This window comes from Fusarium keratoplasticum, chromosome 11 (genome assembly GCF_025433545.1).
Source record: "Fusarium keratoplasticum isolate Fu6.1 chromosome 11, whole genome shotgun sequence".
NCBI lineage: Eukaryota > Fungi > Ascomycota > Sordariomycetes > Hypocreales > Nectriaceae > Fusarium > Fusarium keratoplasticum.
In genome coordinates this window covers 117411-135682 of record NC_070539.1, presented here as the reverse complement: position 1 = coordinate 135682, position 18272 = coordinate 117411, and the positions used below count along the sequence as shown (strand labels likewise).

At 52.6% G+C, this 18272-nt stretch overlaps 9 protein-coding genes across 9 annotated transcripts; 5 read left to right on the top strand and 4 right to left on the bottom strand.

The window, feature by feature from the left end:
• Window positions 1-367: 367 nt before the first annotated feature.
• On the top strand, window positions 368-938 carry NCS57_01284900 (CMD domain-containing protein; the record flags this gene model as incomplete). The annotated part of the gene is made up of 3 exons (XM_053062508.1): window positions 368-522; window positions 576-637; window positions 691-938. The coding sequence occupies 3 exons, from the start codon at window positions 368-370 to the stop codon at window positions 936-938; spliced, it is 465 nt and encodes a 154-aa protein (XP_052907403.1).
• A 546-nt stretch (window positions 939-1484) lies between these two features.
• On the top strand, window positions 1485-3206 carry NCS57_01284800 (MFS domain-containing protein; the record flags this gene model as incomplete). Its single annotated transcript, XM_053062507.1, has 4 exons — window positions 1485-1665; window positions 1720-2015; window positions 2076-2437; window positions 2495-3206. The coding sequence occupies 4 exons, from the start codon at window positions 1485-1487 to the stop codon at window positions 3204-3206; spliced, it is 1551 nt and encodes a 516-aa protein (XP_052907402.1).
• A 611-nt stretch (window positions 3207-3817) lies between these two features.
• NCS57_01284700 (PKS-ER domain-containing protein) lies at window positions 3818-4918 on the top strand (the record flags this gene model as incomplete). Its single annotated transcript, XM_053062506.1, has 1 exon — window positions 3818-4918. One exon carries the CDS (start codon window positions 3818-3820, stop codon window positions 4916-4918), a length of 1101 nt encoding a protein of 366 aa, XP_052907401.1.
• Window positions 4919-4993: 75 nt separating this feature from the next.
• On the bottom strand, window positions 4994-7575 carry NCS57_01284600 (Fungal-trans domain-containing protein; the record flags this gene model as incomplete). The annotated part of the gene is made up of 3 exons (XM_053062505.1): window positions 4994-7316; window positions 7372-7423; window positions 7479-7575. The coding sequence occupies 3 exons, from the start codon at window positions 7573-7575 to the stop codon at window positions 4994-4996; spliced, it is 2472 nt and encodes an 823-aa protein (XP_052907400.1).
• Window positions 7576-11039: 3464 nt separating this feature from the next.
• NCS57_01284500 (PKS-ER domain-containing protein) lies at window positions 11040-12199 on the top strand (the record flags this gene model as incomplete). Its single annotated transcript, XM_053062504.1, has 3 exons — window positions 11040-11291; window positions 11347-11428; window positions 11481-12199. 3 exons carry the CDS (start codon window positions 11040-11042, stop codon window positions 12197-12199), a joined length of 1053 nt encoding a protein of 350 aa, XP_052907399.1.
• A 122-nt stretch (window positions 12200-12321) lies between these two features.
• NCS57_01284400 (Lactamase-B domain-containing protein) lies at window positions 12322-13657 on the bottom strand (the record flags this gene model as incomplete). The annotated part of the gene is made up of 4 exons (XM_053062503.1): window positions 12322-12900; window positions 12954-13056; window positions 13113-13269; window positions 13315-13657. 4 exons carry the CDS (start codon window positions 13655-13657, stop codon window positions 12322-12324), a joined length of 1182 nt encoding a protein of 393 aa, XP_052907398.1.
• Window positions 13658-14026: 369 nt separating this feature from the next.
• On the bottom strand, window positions 14027-14779 carry NCS57_01284300 (uncharacterized protein; the record flags this gene model as incomplete). Its single annotated transcript, XM_053062502.1, has 2 exons — window positions 14027-14584; window positions 14642-14779. The coding sequence occupies 2 exons, from the start codon at window positions 14777-14779 to the stop codon at window positions 14027-14029; spliced, it is 696 nt and encodes a 231-aa protein (XP_052907397.1).
• Window positions 14780-15105: 326 nt separating this feature from the next.
• On the top strand, window positions 15106-16261 carry NCS57_01284200 (Oxidored-FMN domain-containing protein; the record flags this gene model as incomplete). The annotated part of the gene is made up of 2 exons (XM_053062501.1): window positions 15106-15267; window positions 15317-16261. 2 exons carry the CDS (start codon window positions 15106-15108, stop codon window positions 16259-16261), a joined length of 1107 nt encoding a protein of 368 aa, XP_052907396.1.
• An 820-nt stretch (window positions 16262-17081) lies between these two features.
• On the bottom strand, window positions 17082-17474 carry NCS57_01284100 (uncharacterized protein; the record flags this gene model as incomplete). The annotated part of the gene is made up of 1 exon (XM_053062500.1): window positions 17082-17474. One exon carries the CDS (start codon window positions 17472-17474, stop codon window positions 17082-17084), a length of 393 nt encoding a protein of 130 aa, XP_052907395.1.
• Between the last annotated feature and the right edge of the window lie 798 nt (window positions 17475-18272).

The window sequence follows — 18272 nt, the reverse complement described above, 5'->3', positions numbered from 1 at the left end:
GAAATGACAGTAGCTAAATCGATATGCCATCTGTTTCTAGATAACGAACTCGGCGGCCTTTGTAAATGCCGAGCCCTAGAAGAAGCCGAACAGGTGCTGCTTCGACGGACTTCATATTTACCCCAAATGATCGCCCGCTGGATGGCGTTATTCCCCCGCTTGTTTCTCACGCGGCAGGATCACTAAAAGTCGTCACGCATTTTTACCCCGAGCTGCTGGAGGAGAAAGACCCACGGTCGTTGACGACATTTTAAGCAACATAAAGATACGGCTGTATGCCCATGTATTGATCGATCATTTATGTGAAGAATACGCCTCAAGCACGTTCATTGCATACCCTCTATAAAATCTAGATATCATTGCCAAAATGTCTACTGAAAAGAAGTTCGACAACCTCCACACCGAGATGTTCGATCTCGGCCTCCAAAACCGCCGAGAGGTCGTTGGAGACGCCTACGTCAATGCCGCCCTCGAGAACGGCAAGAGCGAATTCGCTTACCCTGGCCAGCAGCTCGTCACCGAGTGAGTATAGTCTTCTTCGCGTCCGGTAGCTTCGTCTAACTCGTCCCGTCAAGGTGGTGTTGGGGCAATATTTGGTCTCGCCCAGGCCTCGAGCAGAAGCAACGCAGCCTGCTAAGTGCGTAATTCTGCCTCCTCACCGGGTGATTGATCTAACCCAGTGGACTCTAGACATTGGCATGTTGATTGCCCTCAAGAGCTGGCCAGAGCTGGGTGTCCACGTCCGTGGCGCCCTGAACAACGGTCTCACCGAGATTGAGGTCCGTGAGGCCATTCTCCATGCTACCATCTACTGCGGCGTACCAGCTGGCGTCGAGGCTTTCAAGGTTGCTCAGAAGACAATTAATGATATGGTTGAGAAGGGAGAACACAAGAGGGAGCTGGCCGAGGTGTCGCCATTCCTCGAAAAGTCTGCGTAAAGTACCTAGGGAGAAGGAATGGCTGCTTGTTGCCATAGTAGAAGAATAAACTACATGTAACGCTTGATCACCAGGGATACCATGTTCAAATTCGTCACTGAAGCAAGCAGTGCCGCCAAGTTGTGTTTGCTTAATCCCAGTTCGTTCGCTTGTGTGTCCTTGTGGCATTTTGACTTCTCCAGCTTGCCAAGAGTTCTCCATGCATTCATTCATTATACGAGAGTTTGGATGTCACAGCCGCGCTAGCAGCTCGACCCTCCTGTTCCAGACCCTCGGTTCGCAGCCAGACATGACTCAATCAGCTCCAAGTCGCCTCACTCAGTCCATCTCGACCCCATACCCCAGATCTACTCCGCATAATTTCTCCCCCACGGGCACACAACCTGGTCTGTGGACTTGGAATTAGGGATGGTGTGAATGGGTTCATGGCTCACTGCCGCATTGTCTTGTTGGGCATTCATCGTGATCCCCGGTATATAAGCTCTCTCCGTGCTCGTACATGTCTCCTTACACACAGATACGCTTCTCCAAACCTCTACTGCCATCATGTCGGGCACCAGCACGAAGTATAACTTTCTCATCATCTTCTTTGTTGCCCTAGGATCTTTCACCTATGGCTTCAACTCGGCCATCAGCGGCTCTGTGCTAGGTCTTTCCTCATTTCTTAATTACTTCGATCTCGTCACCAGCGGCCCTGGTGCCAGCAAAAGCAACCAGATCATCGGTGGTGAGTCTCGACTACTGAGGACATGAGAGGACGTGGGTTAACTTGCCTCCACAGCCAACAATGCCCTCTTTGCAGGTGGTGGTGTCATCGGTTGCGGCCTAGTCCCCTGGCTGCTGGACCGATGTGACCGGCGTCTTGCTATTCAGATAACTTGTGCCATCTGTCTGGTGTCGGCGGTCTTGCAGGCCGCATCCGTTCATATTGGGATGCTCCTTGTTGGCCGTTTCATCAATGGCATCGGAGTTGGCATGATTGATGTGGCTGTTCCCATTTATCAATCCGAAATTTCTCCTGCCAAGGTCCGAGGACGCATGGTTGGATCTCATGGGTTCCTGGTAGTCGTGGGATATGTAAGTTGACGCAAGTTGGCTATTTGATTGAGACGAAGCTGATCAACCTTTTCCACCCAGGCTATGGCTGTATGGGTCGGGTATGGATGCTTCTTTATTACCAAAGATGCCCTCCAATGGCGCCTCTGCCTCGCATTCCAGATCATCGCCCCTCTGCTTCTTCTCGCCGGCTCTCCTTGGATGCCAGAATCCCCACGATGGTTGTGCAAGGTTGATAGGGTCTTGGAAGCCCAAAAGGTTCTCGAGAAGCTGCATCCTAGTTGCGAGAACCACCCCGAGCGTCACTCATTCGCCGAGAATGAACTTCGCCAGATCAGAAACCAGCTTGAGATCGAGAGGCTGGAGAATGCAGCCACCGGTTGGACTGAGGCCTTCTCCCGAGCTTCGTACCGCAAGAGACTCCTCTATGGCTTCTTTGTTCAGTAAGTTACCTCTGACTCTGTTGTAACGGGACTTGCACTAACCGAATGCCTCTACAGATGCATCGCTCAGTCAACTGGCGTTCTGGTCGTCAACAACTACCAGATCCTCCTCTACGATGGTCTCGGCCTGCGGGGCTCGATCGCTCTTATGCTCTACGCATGCTACAACTCCCTGGCCGCGTTTATGAACTGGGTCAATAGTTTGATCCTGGACCGCTTTGGGCGCATCAGAATCATGGTCGTCGGTCTCGTCGGCTGTTCCCTGTCTCTCTGCGGCTTCACTGCGATGGTCGCTGAGTTTGTCGGAACCACCAACAAGATCGGCAACGGCTTTGGTGTCTTCTTTCTCTACCTCTTTGTCTTCTTCTACGGAGGCACCATGGATGCATCATCTTACGTGTACTGTGCCGAGATCTTCCCTACCTCGATCCGTGCCCAGGGAGTCGGATTCAGTGTGGCTGGTCTGTTCATCATGACTTTGGTCTACACCCAGACCGCCCCCACCGCATTCGAGAACGTCGGTTGGAAGCACTACCTTGTATTCATCATAATTCCATGGATTGGTGCTTTCGTCATGCAGCGATACTTCCCCGAAACCTCGGGACTGTCCCTCGAGGATATTGCTGTCCTTTTTGGCGACGAGGCAGCCGTGAACGAGAACAACGGCTCGACAAACAAGTCGAGTGAGGGATCTACTATGCAGGAGGGAGCCGAAAAGGGAGAGACGGGCCACAAGAATATTTATTCTGAGCATACCGAGGTTGCCTAGTTGGCGGTGCATTGTAACCAATGCGGAGATGTGGATAAGGGGGAGGGAGATCTCGCTTACAGTTCTACCTGATTTTCTTGGGGAGGTGGATAGAAGACATGGGGCTTCTGGACGTTGTTACAAGATGTATTCTACTTAAGTAGTTGGCACACGCTGTAGCTGATGTGCTTTGTTCAACTCATACATCGCCAATACGTCGCCAGTGCTACAAGAAGAGAGGACAAGGGAGGAGGATTACATAGAAGGGAAGAAATCAAGCATAGCATTGGTGAGCCCCTTGAATTGGCTAATTAGTGATTTGTATTCTCGCGCGCGAGTTGGTCTACCTCAACGCTTGGTTAATTCACTAGGCGATAAGAGGAGATGGGCCTCACGGAGTCATTGGAACAGACCCTAACTTAGTTCACTTGCTTACGAATCTTTTCTTCTCCAGCTCTTAAAACCTCCAATATCGTCCCTCATTCATCCCGATGTTGCTTAGCCCACTCCGATTCATGGTTCAATGGCAAGAATTAAATCCAAGTCATTGCACGAGACAAAACACAGTGACGATTGACCAGGGTCCTTTCACTATTTCCAATTGCCCCAACCACACCCATTACTCAATAAATATGTCGGAAACCCAGACTGCAGCGGTAGTTGCGAGCTTCGGCGAACCATACATCTTGAAGCAGATCCCACGCCCCGAAAACCCGAAAGGGCCTGACCTGCTCATCAAGGTCCTCGCAGCCTCATACTGTCACACAGATGCCGTATTCGCTGCAGGGCTCTTATCTCAGGACCTGCCCCGGATAGGGTGCCATGAATTTGCTGGAGAGGTGGTAGCGGTAGGCCCTGAAGTCCGGGGTATCGCGGTAGGCCAGAGGGTGGGAGTACCAGGCCGGGCGTACCATCCTTGCGGCTCTTGCTACGAATGTACGCATCCCGGGCAGGATGAGATGGGATACTCGCCTTACTGTCCTCAAGCTGGAAACCTGGGTTTGACACGGGATGGAGGGTTCCAGGAGTACTGCCTGGTGGACAACCGGCAGATCGCCCCCCTTCCTGAGAGTCTGCACGCAACGCAAGCTGCACCGCTGATGTGCGCTGGCCTTACCATCTGGAGCGCTCTTCAACATGAAAAAGTGAGAAGAGCGCAGCGAGTTGGCATCATTGGTGCGGGTGGCGGGTTGGGCCACATTGGAGTGCAATTTGCGGCATACCTTGGCAAAGATGTTCTCGCCATTGATGCTGCAGATCAGGCCCTCCAGCTTGTCCAGCAGGTCAAGGCCGACCTTGGTGAAGCGGGAAAGAGAGTGCATATATCCGATGCCCGGAGCGAGGACCTGGAGACCATGAAATCCATGGGCTGCTCCACAGCCGGCATTGCGCCCACGGAGGTTGGGTTGGACGCCGTTATCCTCCTCTCAGAATTTCAAAGAGCGTTCGACATGGGCATGAAGCTCCTTCGGAATCACGGGACCATGGTCGTTGTCAGCTTCCCCAAGGAAAAGTTGTCAGTCAGCGCACATGACCTTGTGTTCCGCGACATTGCCGTGGTTGGAAGCTTGGTCGGAAGAAATCACCAGTTGCGAGAGATGCTGGGCTTTGTGGTGAAGCATCAGGTTCAGGTTCGGGTCAAGACATTTGCCTTTAACCAACTCAACGAGCTCGGAGAGCAATCTCACCAGGGAGAGGGGGGCAAACTTGTCATTGATATGACACTCGGGTGAAACAGCCAGTTAAAAAGCTTATTCAGCATGTTAATCTTCTGCTATATACTGCATGTGTCCGTGCATGTACTCTGTTTACTCTCTCTCAAGAGTGTCCGCCACAATAGACAGGCTTTGACCAACTACATACACAATCTCAAAGACCTGGAAACCCTTGAATGTCTCGGCCCAAAGCCGAGCAACAGACGCCGCCAACTTCCGTATCCGACTGGCGTGATCCTGGGCGCCATCCAATGAATCGGCCAACTCAGTCTCGTGGACGAGGGTGACAACCATGTTGAGCAGTTTCTGCTCGTCCGGCCGCAAGTCAGCCAAGCCGGACTTCTCAACAGCAAAAGCGAGTCCACGGAGCCATCTAGTGAGCAAAAAAGCACATTCAAGATTAGAAAGAGCGTGTTGGAAGCTCCAGTTGAGAGTCAAGGTGCGGGCAACAAAGGCAATGCCAACGCGGACTGGGATGCTTAGTGCGTGGATGCACTGCAAAATGGCCCTATCGAGATGCGGTGACCTGTTGCACACGGTGATCTTTCCGTCGGTGAATCCACCTGCAATTATCACGGGATCCCGCGTAAAGAGCTGTCGAAAAGGTCCCGTATGTGCGTTAAGGCGAATGTAGACGAGGCGGAGAAGAGCGGTCGAGTTGAATCCTAATGGACCCTTTGGGGATGACGGGTCTAGAGTTGACTCGTGGGTTGCTTCCCAGGATTCCTGCCAGGCTCGGAGCGCTGCCTCCATCTTCTTGATGAACTCTTCACTCAGCGATCCTCTGGAGTTTACAGATGGACCCAGGGCGTTACGAGCGTAAAAGATTTGCATGAATAGGCCATGAATGAGGGCGTAGTTGCCAAAAGCAGAGATGGATCCTTCGTGGTGAACCGGTGCTCCAGAGAGGAGCTGTTCTAGAGTCTCCTGAAATGGCCTGGGAGCCCAAGGAGCATTGTTGTAGAAGTTGGACCACTCAACCGCTGTCTGGGCTTCCCATTCTGCGGCAGAGGCTGGAAGGTTGAGACGAACTTCCTGATTCAGAATCATCGGAGGGACGTTGAAGGCGGTACACTGGAGACCGAACTGGACGTATGCCACAAAAAGAGTGCGCCGTCTCTCCTCCGAGAGTATCCAGTCCTCCCAAGATGTCTCCCTTGTTGAAGAATCCTCGGGGCTACTGATGCCGAATTCGCGTACCAATGTTGCCACCTGGCTGGCCATGGATAGGGCGTCCCGAACAAGTGCCTTTTCACCCCATGATGTTATCGCCATGAGGACTAGCAGTCCTTGTAGCAAGCGGATGCCCTGATGTCCATGGGACAGTATTGGAGATGGCCGGTCATGCTGCGAGTCACCAGGGACGAGTGCAAAACCTGCATATCCGGGCGAAGTGCTGGTAAGGCGTGAGATGGTCTCTTCGTGTAGCTGATCTAGCCGCCAGTTAATGAGGGCCTTAGCAACACGATACAACTCCACGCCTTTTGCATGCTCGAAGCGATACAGAGCACCAACTGCGGCCAGAGACAAGATCAGCTCTGGACCCAGCTCTGTTGCCGTGAGAGTTGCCGTGTGGAGCATGGGCATGTGCGCATGGAAACCACGGAAGTATCCCTCAAGGTACCGGGAGAGCGTGCGCCTCGAGGGCAGGATAAAAGGATGGGGGATGACCGTAGCCCATAAGCCTATCCGTCGTGAGAGCTCCTGGTATTCATCTGGTGATATCCGCCAGGGACAGACAGCTGGTGCTTGCTCTGAAACAGAAAATGGCTGGTAGCTTGTAGTTGTCTGGGACGGGACCAGCCTGGAGGATACCTCCCGGCTTGGAGGCTCGAGCGATGGGAGTCTCGACACGACGGGATGAGTGTGCGTTGCCTCATGGGAGAGGCTTGGGTCGATGGGTGGATTCGTAGCCAGGTCTGCGGTACACTCCCTCGAAGGGCCGGCAGCCGGTCGGTGAGCTGCGTACTGATGTGAGATATCAACGAGGGAGAAGTCGGTGTCGAAGAAGGTGGTTGGGAGAGGCTGATCGTCGGCAGGGAAGTCGCTCCATAGGAAGTCGAACTCCTGCAAACCCTCGGCTGCGCCTACAAGGAAGTTTGGGGTAGCTGATAGGCCCAAAGGCTCCAGGCCAACTGCTGTGTTAGTGGTTGTGGTGGTTGGTCTGTCAGAGCCTGTCTCTGGCTCAGCCTCCATGTCGGGACCTTGGAAGAGGATGGCCTCTCCCGTGTCGACTTGCTCGAGAGCTGGGGGAGAAGTGACTCGCCCGAGCCCCTGAGGAGGAGTGGGCGCCATATGTTCTCCACCAGAGGGCGAGCTTTGGGCAGAGTGGATCGACCCATCATGATCTGGGCTCTCTTCTACGCCATCTTCCTTCCGCTGATGGGACTGTCGATGATGACGGGTGAGGAGATCTCTGTCGGCGTCTGAAGTTGGCATGAGGTCTAGGTTTGGGAGCTACTGGCACGTACCGTCTCGAGAAGCTCCGGCCGCAGCGACAAACGAAGGGCTTCTCTTGTGTATCTACAGACACAAGTCAGCTATCTCGAACCTGAAACTGGCTGACTGGGCTACCGACGGATTCTCTCGTGGCGCTGCAGATGCTCCAGGCGCTTGAATTGCTTCTGACAGAACTTGCAGGGGGCCACGTGCAGACGGGGACGACCCCTTCGCATTGGAGTCTACTCGGGGTCGAAAATTTGGAACAAAGAAACAGCCCCCAACTCCTGGTGGAAGCGTCGATAGAGATGGATGCCAGTCAGGATAGTCTAGATGCCAGATGGAGCAGACTTGGGGTTGGAGATGATTTCTGTGCTTTGGTTTCTGCTCCAAATTTTGGGCTTATTAATCAGCCAGCGACTTGGGGGGCCCCATAGGGACACGCCTAGGCGCGCCTCCACTCGCGAACGCGTAGGCGTGCAGATTATGTCAGCCCTCAATTTGGCTTAAACCCCGCACAGCTGTAATTCCGAGTTCTGAGGTAGTTCTTAAAATCCTATAAACTCTACTACTACTACTGAGTACTAAAATCCTATGATCCCGAACGGTGAGGAATAGTTGATTATCTACCTGAATAAATAGCCTGCTGGGCCTCGCCATCTGCCGCTGCCGCCTCCCAAATATCACACATACCTCTTCTTACTAGAAAAAAAGGCATGCGTTCCATCTCCGTGGCTACCTGAGCCTCGACCCGGTCATCTTCTGCTTTGCTCCAATCTAGGTAGGCCATCATCTCCTCTTTAGTCCAATCTCTAGAGCCAGTTGGCGTATCGCAGCGCTTGCCCATCTGCTTCCAATCGAGACACCACTGATAGCTTGATTTGTCATACCGCAGAGGTAGACCTAGCGCCCTCCGATATTGCTGGTTGGTTTTAATACTGCCACGAGGCTGCGCCTTGTACCAGGCATCTCGAGCAGCAACATATCTCTGATAGATAGCCCGCGGGTCATCATACCTAGGTGCCGGCACCATCCTTGCCTGAGCCGACGGTGCTGATGATGATGCTGCCGGCACTGTACTGTCTGTGTCGTCGATACTAACAACAATGCAGCTAGCACTATCCCTGATTGGCCTTGCCTGCCCTGATGACCCTGAAGACATTGGTCTTAGAGCTTCCCCTGCCTGCAAAGATGGTGCTGATGAAGATGTCGTCGGCACTGGTCGTACCTGCCCTGATAATGCCGACGGCAACGCCGCTGGCATTGCCCCTACCTGCGCCGACGATGCTGACGACTGCAAAAGTTCCTCGTATCGCTGAGGGCATGCCTTTGAAGTCATTCTATGACCTACTTGGTGGCATCTGCTGCATTTGGGTTGTGCCTTTGGCCGTACTGTTGCCTGAACTGCCTCGAATGCACTTGGCTCTCTCTGGGTGCTTGATTGCGGTCTACCAGTAGTCGAACCGGCGGCTATTCGATCAGGTCGATGCCGAGGCTCTAGTAGTAACTGATGAACACCATGGCGATTGAGGTGCCAATGCGTGTGAAAATGCTCTAGGCGAAGGGCTTGACCTTGTTCTTGTAGAGCCTTGAGAGTATGGGCGCAAGGGAGGCCGTGAGATCGAGAGAATGCGCCGGTGCAACTAGGCAGGTTTTTCTTTCAAGAGCAGCTTCCGCTGTTCTTCAACTTTGCGTAAAGCTTCGTGAGATACCCAGCCACGTATGGCACTATATAGTGATCCAGAGAGCTCAATTGGTATTCTCATTTGCTGTCTCGCTTGGTTGGATCGCAGTTCGGCTAATTGATTAAGAAGCGCATGCTTCATAGCCCTCCAAGCCTCGAAGAGATCCAGCGTAGATTTCTTGAGGTGGCTCTTAAGGAGCCCATGGATACCCTCAACCCGCGAGGTAACTACATTACCAAAATGAGGGTGCTGATCAACCCAAGCCTTCACCAGCTTTTCCTTGTATGGATCGAGCCAATTGGCCTTGATATAGCCAACCTCTTCAATGTATTGCGGTAGGTAGCGCCTTTCAAGCTCTTGTACGCGCTGATCAAAGGCCTCTTCGTCTGGTGACTTCATAATTGAGTGCCAGTGGTTGAAAAAACTCACTCCAATCGCTCAGACCCCTGCTGATAGGCCTCCGATCCTTGTTGGTGGCGCACGAATGTCGGCTGGCAATAGCGGAGGACTGCCTTGTTCGCGTGCCATAGGCATAGCAGCGAGATTGAAGATGGAAAGCAGATCTCTGCGGCGTTCATACAAGCCTTATCGCGGTCTGTTAAGATAACAGATGGAAACCTTGTATTGCAGAGTTCATACAGGGACCTGAGCCGGTCCAAGGCCCATAGGTAGTCCTGCTCAGTCTCGCCACTAAGGAATGCAAAGGCGATGCAGAAGGATCGCTGGCAGGCATCAACGCCAATCATATCAAGGAGTGGCATCCCATATTTGTTCGTCTTGTATGTGCAGTCCAGGAAAAGTAGGTCTGGATAAGCCTGGAGGTATGCCAATGACTCTGGATGGGCGAATAACACTGCCGTGATTCGGTCATCTGAATCAAGCTGCATCCGGTTCCAGAACCCTTCCTTATCCAGCTGGTTAGCAAAGGCGTGTATAGTGCTCTGTCCCTCACACAGCTCTCGTTTGCTATCTGCGATACGATTATAGATATCTTGCTGGGTTGCAATGGTGTTCGAGTTCTGACGGATATAAGTCCTGATATCCTTTGGCGCTACCCCCGGCATTCGTAAGGCGGCTGACTGTTGACTTGTCCGCATCAGAGAGCTGCCGATGGACTGGATGAGCCGATTTGTGCCAGCTTGGCTCGTGGTTGTGTAAGGAAAATCGGCTGTCTGGACGATGCCTTAAAGACCAGGTCGCCTTATCCAGGGATTCCTTCGCAATGATTGAGAACCGACAATTGGTTCCTCGTGTAGTAGTCTTGCGCTGGCGATCTTTTTGAGGCGCTAGGTGGACGACACCACCGATCACATGCGTATGTAACAATCTGCCTTCCACTAGTTGATCGCGAAGACCTCCCAGTTATGAATGCGTATCCTCTGGGTGCTGCCCATTCGTTGATAGCTGCGAGTAGAGCCTCTCGTGAATCGTATGTACCCTCCGGCGGGAGCACATCATCAGGAAATGTTGCTTGGGCCATAGCGGAAGCCCGCTCCTGGAGACTGTAGTTGTGTTCAGCAGTGGCAGCAACAGACGGAGCCCCTGAAACTGCGACTGTGGGGTTTAAGCCAAATTGAGGGCTGACATAATCTGCACGCCTACGCGTTCGCGAGTGGAGGCGCGCCTAGGCGTGTCCCTATGGGGCCCCGCGACTTGGACTAGACGACAGGTGCTGGAAGCGGGGAAGTAAACTCTAATGTTGGACCCAGAAGGAAGCGAAGAGATTTACAGGGTACAGTAGGGCAGATGATGCAGATTGCATGTCATACGAGGCCCGTTTGGAAGTAAGAAAGGATTACTCTGAAGATGGGAATAGCATAATTGGTGGCCGTGGTGCTCAAATCCCGGATAGGCGGCTTGCAGCACCAACAAGCTCGGTTCGTGGAGTCGTGGTTGGAGATGAATTTCTTCTCCAGGCAGACCCCTCTCGCGACAAGCTCATCTTGCCTCGACAAGTTGCTGCTTAAAGGTGCGCAGAAATATCCCAAAAGTCTAGTCTCAACGAGCAAACAGAAATGTCGATGAGGGCAGTCGTATTCAAGGGCGTCGGCAGCATCCAGGTCGAGGACCGCGCCATCCCCACCATCCAGGACCCCCGTGATGCAATCATCAAGGTGACTGTGGCCGCTCTGTGCGGCAGCGATCTCCACTGGTACCGCGGACACCAAAAGATCCCCGTGGGGTTTGTCCCAGGCCATGAATTTGCAGGGGTTATTCATGAGTTGGGAAATCAGGTCACTGGGCTCAACGTGGGCGATTCGGTCGTGGTCAGTACTGACTGGGAATCGCTCTTAGACATGTTAACTGATCAAACCTTGGTAGGCGACGTTTACGACCCAATGCGGCGAGTGCTTCTACTGTAAAAGACGCCAAACAAGCCGTTGCGCGAGAAGCTTCTTGTTCGGTATGCTCAACTCCCATGGATGGCTCAGTTCACCAACACTCACGACCTTCAGGTAACAGCGCCGGCACCACGAGCATTGACGGTGGTCAGGCCGAATATGTGCAAGTGCCATACGCAAGCTCGACTCTCGTCAAGAGGCCTAAAGAGATCCCGGAAGACATGCTCGTCCTGATGGGAGACATTTTCCCTACAGGGTACTTTGCAGCCTCGCGTTTCCTGAAGAGTGTGCCACAAGAAGAGGCTAGATCTTCAACCACGGTTGTTGTTGGATGTGGTCCCGTCGGCATCTGTGCCATAGCAGCAGCGTCCCGATGGTGTGACAATATCATCGCCGTCGATCTGGTCCCGGAGCGACTTGAGGAGGCGCGCCGTCTTGGGGCGAGACCGATCCTGCTGTCGGATGATCCCGTCTCAAAGGTCCTCGCAGCAACCGAGGGACGCGGTGCAGATGTAGTTTTGGAGGTCGTCGGCAATGCCGCTGCAATGAAGCTATGCGTCGAGCTTGTGCGTCCCTTCGGAAGCATTAGCAGCGTCGGTGTACAGACGGAGCAGCTTGCTTTTGATGGTCCGAGCCTATACGCCAAGAACGTCACTATCGCTTGGGGTCGGTGCCCTGTCCGCGGTATCTTTGAAGAGGCACTCGCCTGTTTGAGCAAGGTTCACGGTAAGCTGGCGTTTTTGTGCCAATGTCGGATGAAGTTGGAGGAGGCACCAGAGGCGTACGAGATTTTCAGCGCTCGAAAAGTTCACAAGGTGTTGTTGGGTCCGTGATAGAAAGAAACATCAAGTTGAATGAGACCAAGTTGAGCCTGTTGTTATGACATCTGGCTTGAGCGATCTGTACCTGATGTACTTGGCATTACTAAAATCTAAATCTTTCAGCCAACACTTTATCATGACGCCTCGACATCTACAAAACCCTTCTCATTGTCCCATGTGACCTGATTGCCTTGCCTCCACAGCCCAACAACCAGAGGCTCACGACCAGGCTTCTTGCCCTTGGGCAGCTCATTGAGAAAAGCCCATTGACAGTACTCCTTGAGTCCTCGCTTCTTCCAGTCGTTGATATCTTTGGTCGTATCGTTATTAAAGAGAGGGAGAACGTCGAAAAGGACGTCGTCATGAGCCAGGCAGACAAAAATGTCACTGTGTGCATCTAAAAGCTGGAGCTTGTCAAGGCTCTCTTGCGCGTCATCGCCGAAGCTATAAGCACTTCCTGCGGCGCGGGACACGTCATAAAACGGCTTGGTGCGAGCCTCGGAGCCTGTAGCCTTTGGGTGATGCTGCGTGAAGGCCGAGCAGGGGCACGGAGAAGGATAATATGAGTCCAGCGCTGGGGCGGAAATCTCTCGTGGTAGTGGTAGATACTCGGTTGGGCGGAACATGCCCGCGTAGTGACAGCAGTCACCTCCCATGAAGACAAATGTTTCTGGGGTCGTACGTGCTAGTCCACAAATATGTCCAATGGCGTGCTGATGAAATTGTTAGTACGGAAGATGAGGGTATGGGCATGCGGAAGACTGACTCCAGGGACATCAAGGAGGTAGAATGAACCATCGCCAAAGTAGTCAACGGCCGGGAAGCCCGCGACAGTCAGTGAAAACTCCGGTTCGTGAATACGGTGACCCCTGCATGGGAAGCAGGTTAGCACTCAAGCGATGGTCAGAGCAAGAAGTGGACTTACTGTAAGTCGCTTGCGAGCACTGGACTCTTGGGGTTCTCTGGCCAACCGGGGACGAAGTTCTTGGTGAATCCAGGTCCAACAACAAGGTCAGTCCCAGCCGAGAACTTGGATCCGTCGCCAATGTGGTCCCAGTGCCAGTGGCTCCAGACGATGGCCTCTGGCGATTGTCAGCATGGATATGCTACTGTCAGGGGGGACATACTCAGGTCATGAAGGTTGAGCCCTCGCATCGTGAGGATCTCATCTACCCCGTACTTGATCTCTAAGGCCGGCACGTGGCCACCAATCATGCTCTGCGTGTGCGGGGAGCCGTTCCAGAAGTCTTTTCGAGAACCGCAATCGAAGAGAATATGCTCGCCCTCGTGCTCTATCAAGAAACACATTGTCTTGAAGTTGAGCTTCTCATGGCCCTTGATCTGCGGCTGCACAAACGCGTGGGCATCACAGGCCATCTGTGTCGTCGTGTCGATGGCCCTAACACGAACTGTTCTCGTAGAGGATGGGAGCTCCAGGTCGGGAGCTGGCTTGGATTTGATGTTGTCCATGTTGATTCAGGCTTGTAATTACCAAAGAACACTCAGACATGATACCCGGAAGTGCTGACCAGGCTTTTATGTAGCAACATCCCCCTCACTTGAGCGGACACTAAGGGCAATCTCCTCCACACGGCCAGAGCAGTCCGTGGCCAATCAGAATCGGCGCCGGTTCTGGAGGTCTGGGGTGCAGAATCAGTACAGACAACCCCATGGGGGCGAGAACCCCTGGGACCTGGAGAAGAGGGAGCTTGCTAGGAACAATTAGTATACAGTTGTCGTAGGTGGAGGCATAATATTGCAATAGTACGGATTATGGAGAAAAGCGATTGTGTTCATCTAAGTCTTCATTCCTCATCATTGAACCAGTAATCTCTTGAATCATACAATCTTGGAGTCCTTGATTCGTTTCCTCTGCTCATACTCAAGTGTGCTCAACGGTGTCATGAGTGCACCAGCTGTTCTGGTATAAAAGACGTCCTCGTTCGGCCTCACATAATACACCATCCAGTCTCCCTCTGGTTTGCCAATCAGCCCAGCAAGCTCGCCAACGTCGATCGCAGGCCCAGGAGGCTTCGATGTGATTCCTTCGGTGAAGGTAGCCAATGCCGTACCGAAAAGAACAAGAGCCTGCTGGGGGTGTGATGCATTTAAGATAATGGTCTGGCAGATAAGTAAACCAAGCATCGTGTCTTGGAACTGGACACTCACCAAGGTAGACCATTCATTTGCTAGTGGCTCATCAAGTGATACGGTTCGTAACTCATCATCACCTGGGGCAGTGAACTCGTGCATTTCGCCAAGATACTTCTCCCACGGTAGCTCGACGGCATGACTGAGGTTTTTGAAGACAACATGCGAGAACTTGTGCAATTTCTCCATCACAGTGACGGACACAGAGCTCGGCACGCCATGCTTTTGTACCACTAGGCCTTGCGGCTATATATATGACTATTATCAGTCATGTACAGATGATCTAATGGCATGCCAACTTACCAAGGTCTTGGGTGATGCATCGCTTTGCGAGACAGGAAGGTCAAGGACGAGGATGCCCGGATCGCCGCTTGCCACCGCTTCCCGAACGGCCGGAAGGCCAGTAAAGTCTTGCAGGGACTGGTAACTCAATGATCGCATATTGGACAGGGCTAGTGATGATTTACGTGAGGCGGTCCTGGGGAGAGCCATGAGATTTAGGCATGCGCCAACGGCGCTACTTTTCTGCCTCCCACCACTAGCCTCAGGTTGGTGTTGGAGAAGTTATTCGGCGCTGACAAAGCCGCCCCATCGACTGTGGACAGGTTGGAGAAGGAATTCAAAGATCTTGGGTGAAGATTGTAGCTCATCCCTAGCGATGGGGATGTTTTAAGGTATTTGTATTTGTGTTGGGACATGACAGAAGAGATTGCATCGTCTAACCTATCCGCTGCGAATCGCACACTCTCTCCCAACACCCTGTAACCATGGATGGGCAATTCCAGCACCTGTTGAGTCCCCTGCAAATGGGGGATCTCCAGCTTAAGAACCGAGTGGTCATGGCGTCCCTGACACGGAACCGAGACAGTGTCCCCCGCGAGGACCTCCATGTCCCATACTACGCTGAGCGAGCGGGAACTGGCTTGATTGTAAGAGCTCAGCCTATTGCTTTCGGAACCATACTCATTGCTCTGCTAGATCTCAGAAGCGGCATTGATCTGCCCACAAGGTGTTGAGTGGACATTCATGCCCGGTATCTACTCGCAAGAACACGTCCAGGGTTGGAAAAAGGTCACAGACGCCGTGCACGCAAAAGGTGGAATCATCTTCTGCCAGCTTCATCATGTTGGACGAGTGGCGCATCCTGGGACGCGAGTTCAGCGAGAGTCAGGCCAACCTGTGCCGGGCCCATCCGCTGTCGCTGCAAGGGGAGGCAAGTTCCGCAACGTGCCTGGAGGACCAGGCTACGTTGTTCCCACTGCAATTGAGGACCCCAGGACCATCATCGAACTGTACGGGAACGCGTCACGGCTGGCAAAAAAGGCTGGCTTTGACGGTGTGGAAATTCACAACGCGAATGGCTACTTGCCCATGCAGTTCCTGGAATCCCACAGCAACCGCCGCGAAGATGAATGGGGTGGCCCCTTAGAGAACAGGATGCGCTTCTCGCTAGCGTGTCTGGCAAAAATGAACGAACACTTCCCCTGGAACCGGATCGGGGTCAAGATTGCTCCCTGCGGCGGTTACAACGACATGGGCGAGATGGACCTTGAAGGAAATCCGTCTCCCGAGGCCGCCCTCGCCACCTACGGCGGGTTCTGCGCTGAGCTTGATAAGCTTGGACTCGCTTACGTCCAGGTCATGCGATGGTGGGAGTCTTACGACTTGATGATTGAGGGCAAGCCTCGCGGCGTCCAGTGGGATCCCATCGCTGCCCTGCGGCCGATCCTAGCCAACACGCTTCTGTTTGGCAACACGGCCTTCACCCCCGAGGAGGCTGATGAGTGGATCCAGAAGGGTTACATGGATGCTGCAGTGATCGGGAGACCTCTCCTCTACAACCCGGATTACGTCGAGAAATTGCAGCTCGGTCAGGCGGACGAGTTGTATCAGGAACAGCCAGGTGACGAGCATTGGTGGTAGTAAGTCAAAGAGCAACCTGATTTGCACATGAGTTTTATGCTAACAGTAATAACAGCAAATGGAGAAACAATGATAAGCGGGACGGATACCTGAACTGGGCAGTGAGGGCCATCATTCCGACACACTCGACAACTCAAGACAGACTAAGCTTGATTCACGATTAGAGAGCTTAGTTAATGCATATAAACGCTTCAGAAGAGTTGGATGAATGACGAGATATAGTGTTGCTCTTGTCGTACCAAGTGTGAATATCCGACATCATGTCCTTTGAAACGTGCACGCCGGACCAGTTGTACGCGCGATGGAGGCATCTTGGCTAATTCCACGGGCCTGATCTGATGTCTTAGACCTACATAATAAGTTTGAATATGGCTCGTGGCTAGGATCTAGCTATATAGGCTTGTCGATATGTCTTCCCGATACTGCTTGACATGTGTTATTCTCAGCTCGATGCCTAAGCTACTCCTTTAGGTAACTTCTCAAGTTGGATGCGATTTCAACCCTAGTTGCCTCGTGATTGGTTTCACATGTTGAAGAACGTATATAAGCATCCCGTAGCATTTCTGGTAGTACTGTTGCACTGATGTCATTGAACACCTCTGTGGCTCCTGTCTCTCCCATGGAAACTCCAACTCGAAATATCATCAAACTCTTGATATCTTAAGGTTGTATCACAGTAGAAGGATCATGAGTAAGTGTTTGAGACAGGCAATGTATTCGTTCATAAACATCCTGCTTTTCTTTCCGCGTGTGTCGTCGTCTCGACAAGCCTATGTTTCCACCCCAACCCCTCCCCCAATTCATCTCCAAAAACAACCGTTCATGACTCGTAGGTGTGGAAGACCTTGGCAATAATCTTCCATTCGCCGTCAAACTTCATCATGGTGTGGAAGTCTGTGTAGTCTTTCTCGGCGGCGTCGCGCTCCATGTCTACCTTGACGACGGCGGTTGTAGGGGTGATGCCGATGACGTCGATACGGGTCTTGATGTTGGGAGCATCACCGTGTTGGTTGATGAAGTCGTAGAGGTTGGATACAGGGCCACCTAGGAGTTCCCCAGTCATTGTAAAGCCGTACATGGTGGCATCCTTGTGGAATGCTTGCTTGAGGAGCGAAGTGTCTCCCTTGTGGCAGCCCTCGCAATAGTATTGCTGGACGACTCGGACGACCTCGTCGTACTCTGCGGTAGGGATGGTCTTGATGTTCTTAGACATGATGTCAGGTGGTATGGTGAAACAGAAGGACTGGTGATAAGTATGTGAAAGGGTTGGTATGTCGTCCGATGTGAGTTGTGTTGTGATATCAGTCTTTATAATCCTTGTCCCCGTACGACCTGGGAGGTGTCCCACAACTGAGCTTACCAATCCTAATCTGGCTTCCTGACATATTGGTAATGGGACTGAATGGCAGTCGGTACAGTATGTGGAACCTCTCAAAGCCAGACGGTCTGATCGGCCTTTGAGTCCGCCGTCAAGTCCAACGCTTAACGGCCAGTATCTATGTTACTCCACGCTGACAAATGCCACTACATTTCTCCTCCACTCTTGACACTGACTAAAGTGCCAAGGCACTCCCCAACTCACAACGTTTGACCTCACAATTCTGCAGGAGTCTGAGCCTGAATACGGTCACGAGTGGCAGACACCATGGCTCACGAGACACTTCCTGAGCGGATGAAGGCGTTGCTACTTCAGGAATTAAGGTCTTCTCAAATCTAGTTGGGTAAAAGGTACATTTGGTAGGGGATCTCGGCTTACAGGATTATTAGTACAACCAGAGCTATGTTCTCCGTGACGATGTGCCCGTCCCAACCCCAAAGACGGGAGAGGTCCTCGTGAGAATGGCGGCATCTAGCTTCTGTCACATTGACTTCTAGGTTATCCAAGGTGTCTACAAAACCAAATTGCCAGTCACTGGATCGCATGAGCCAGCTGGGACGGTCGCGGCACTCGGCGAGGGCGTTAGGGGCGACTGGAAGGTTGGGGATCGAGTGGGTGTGCTGAACTTTAGAA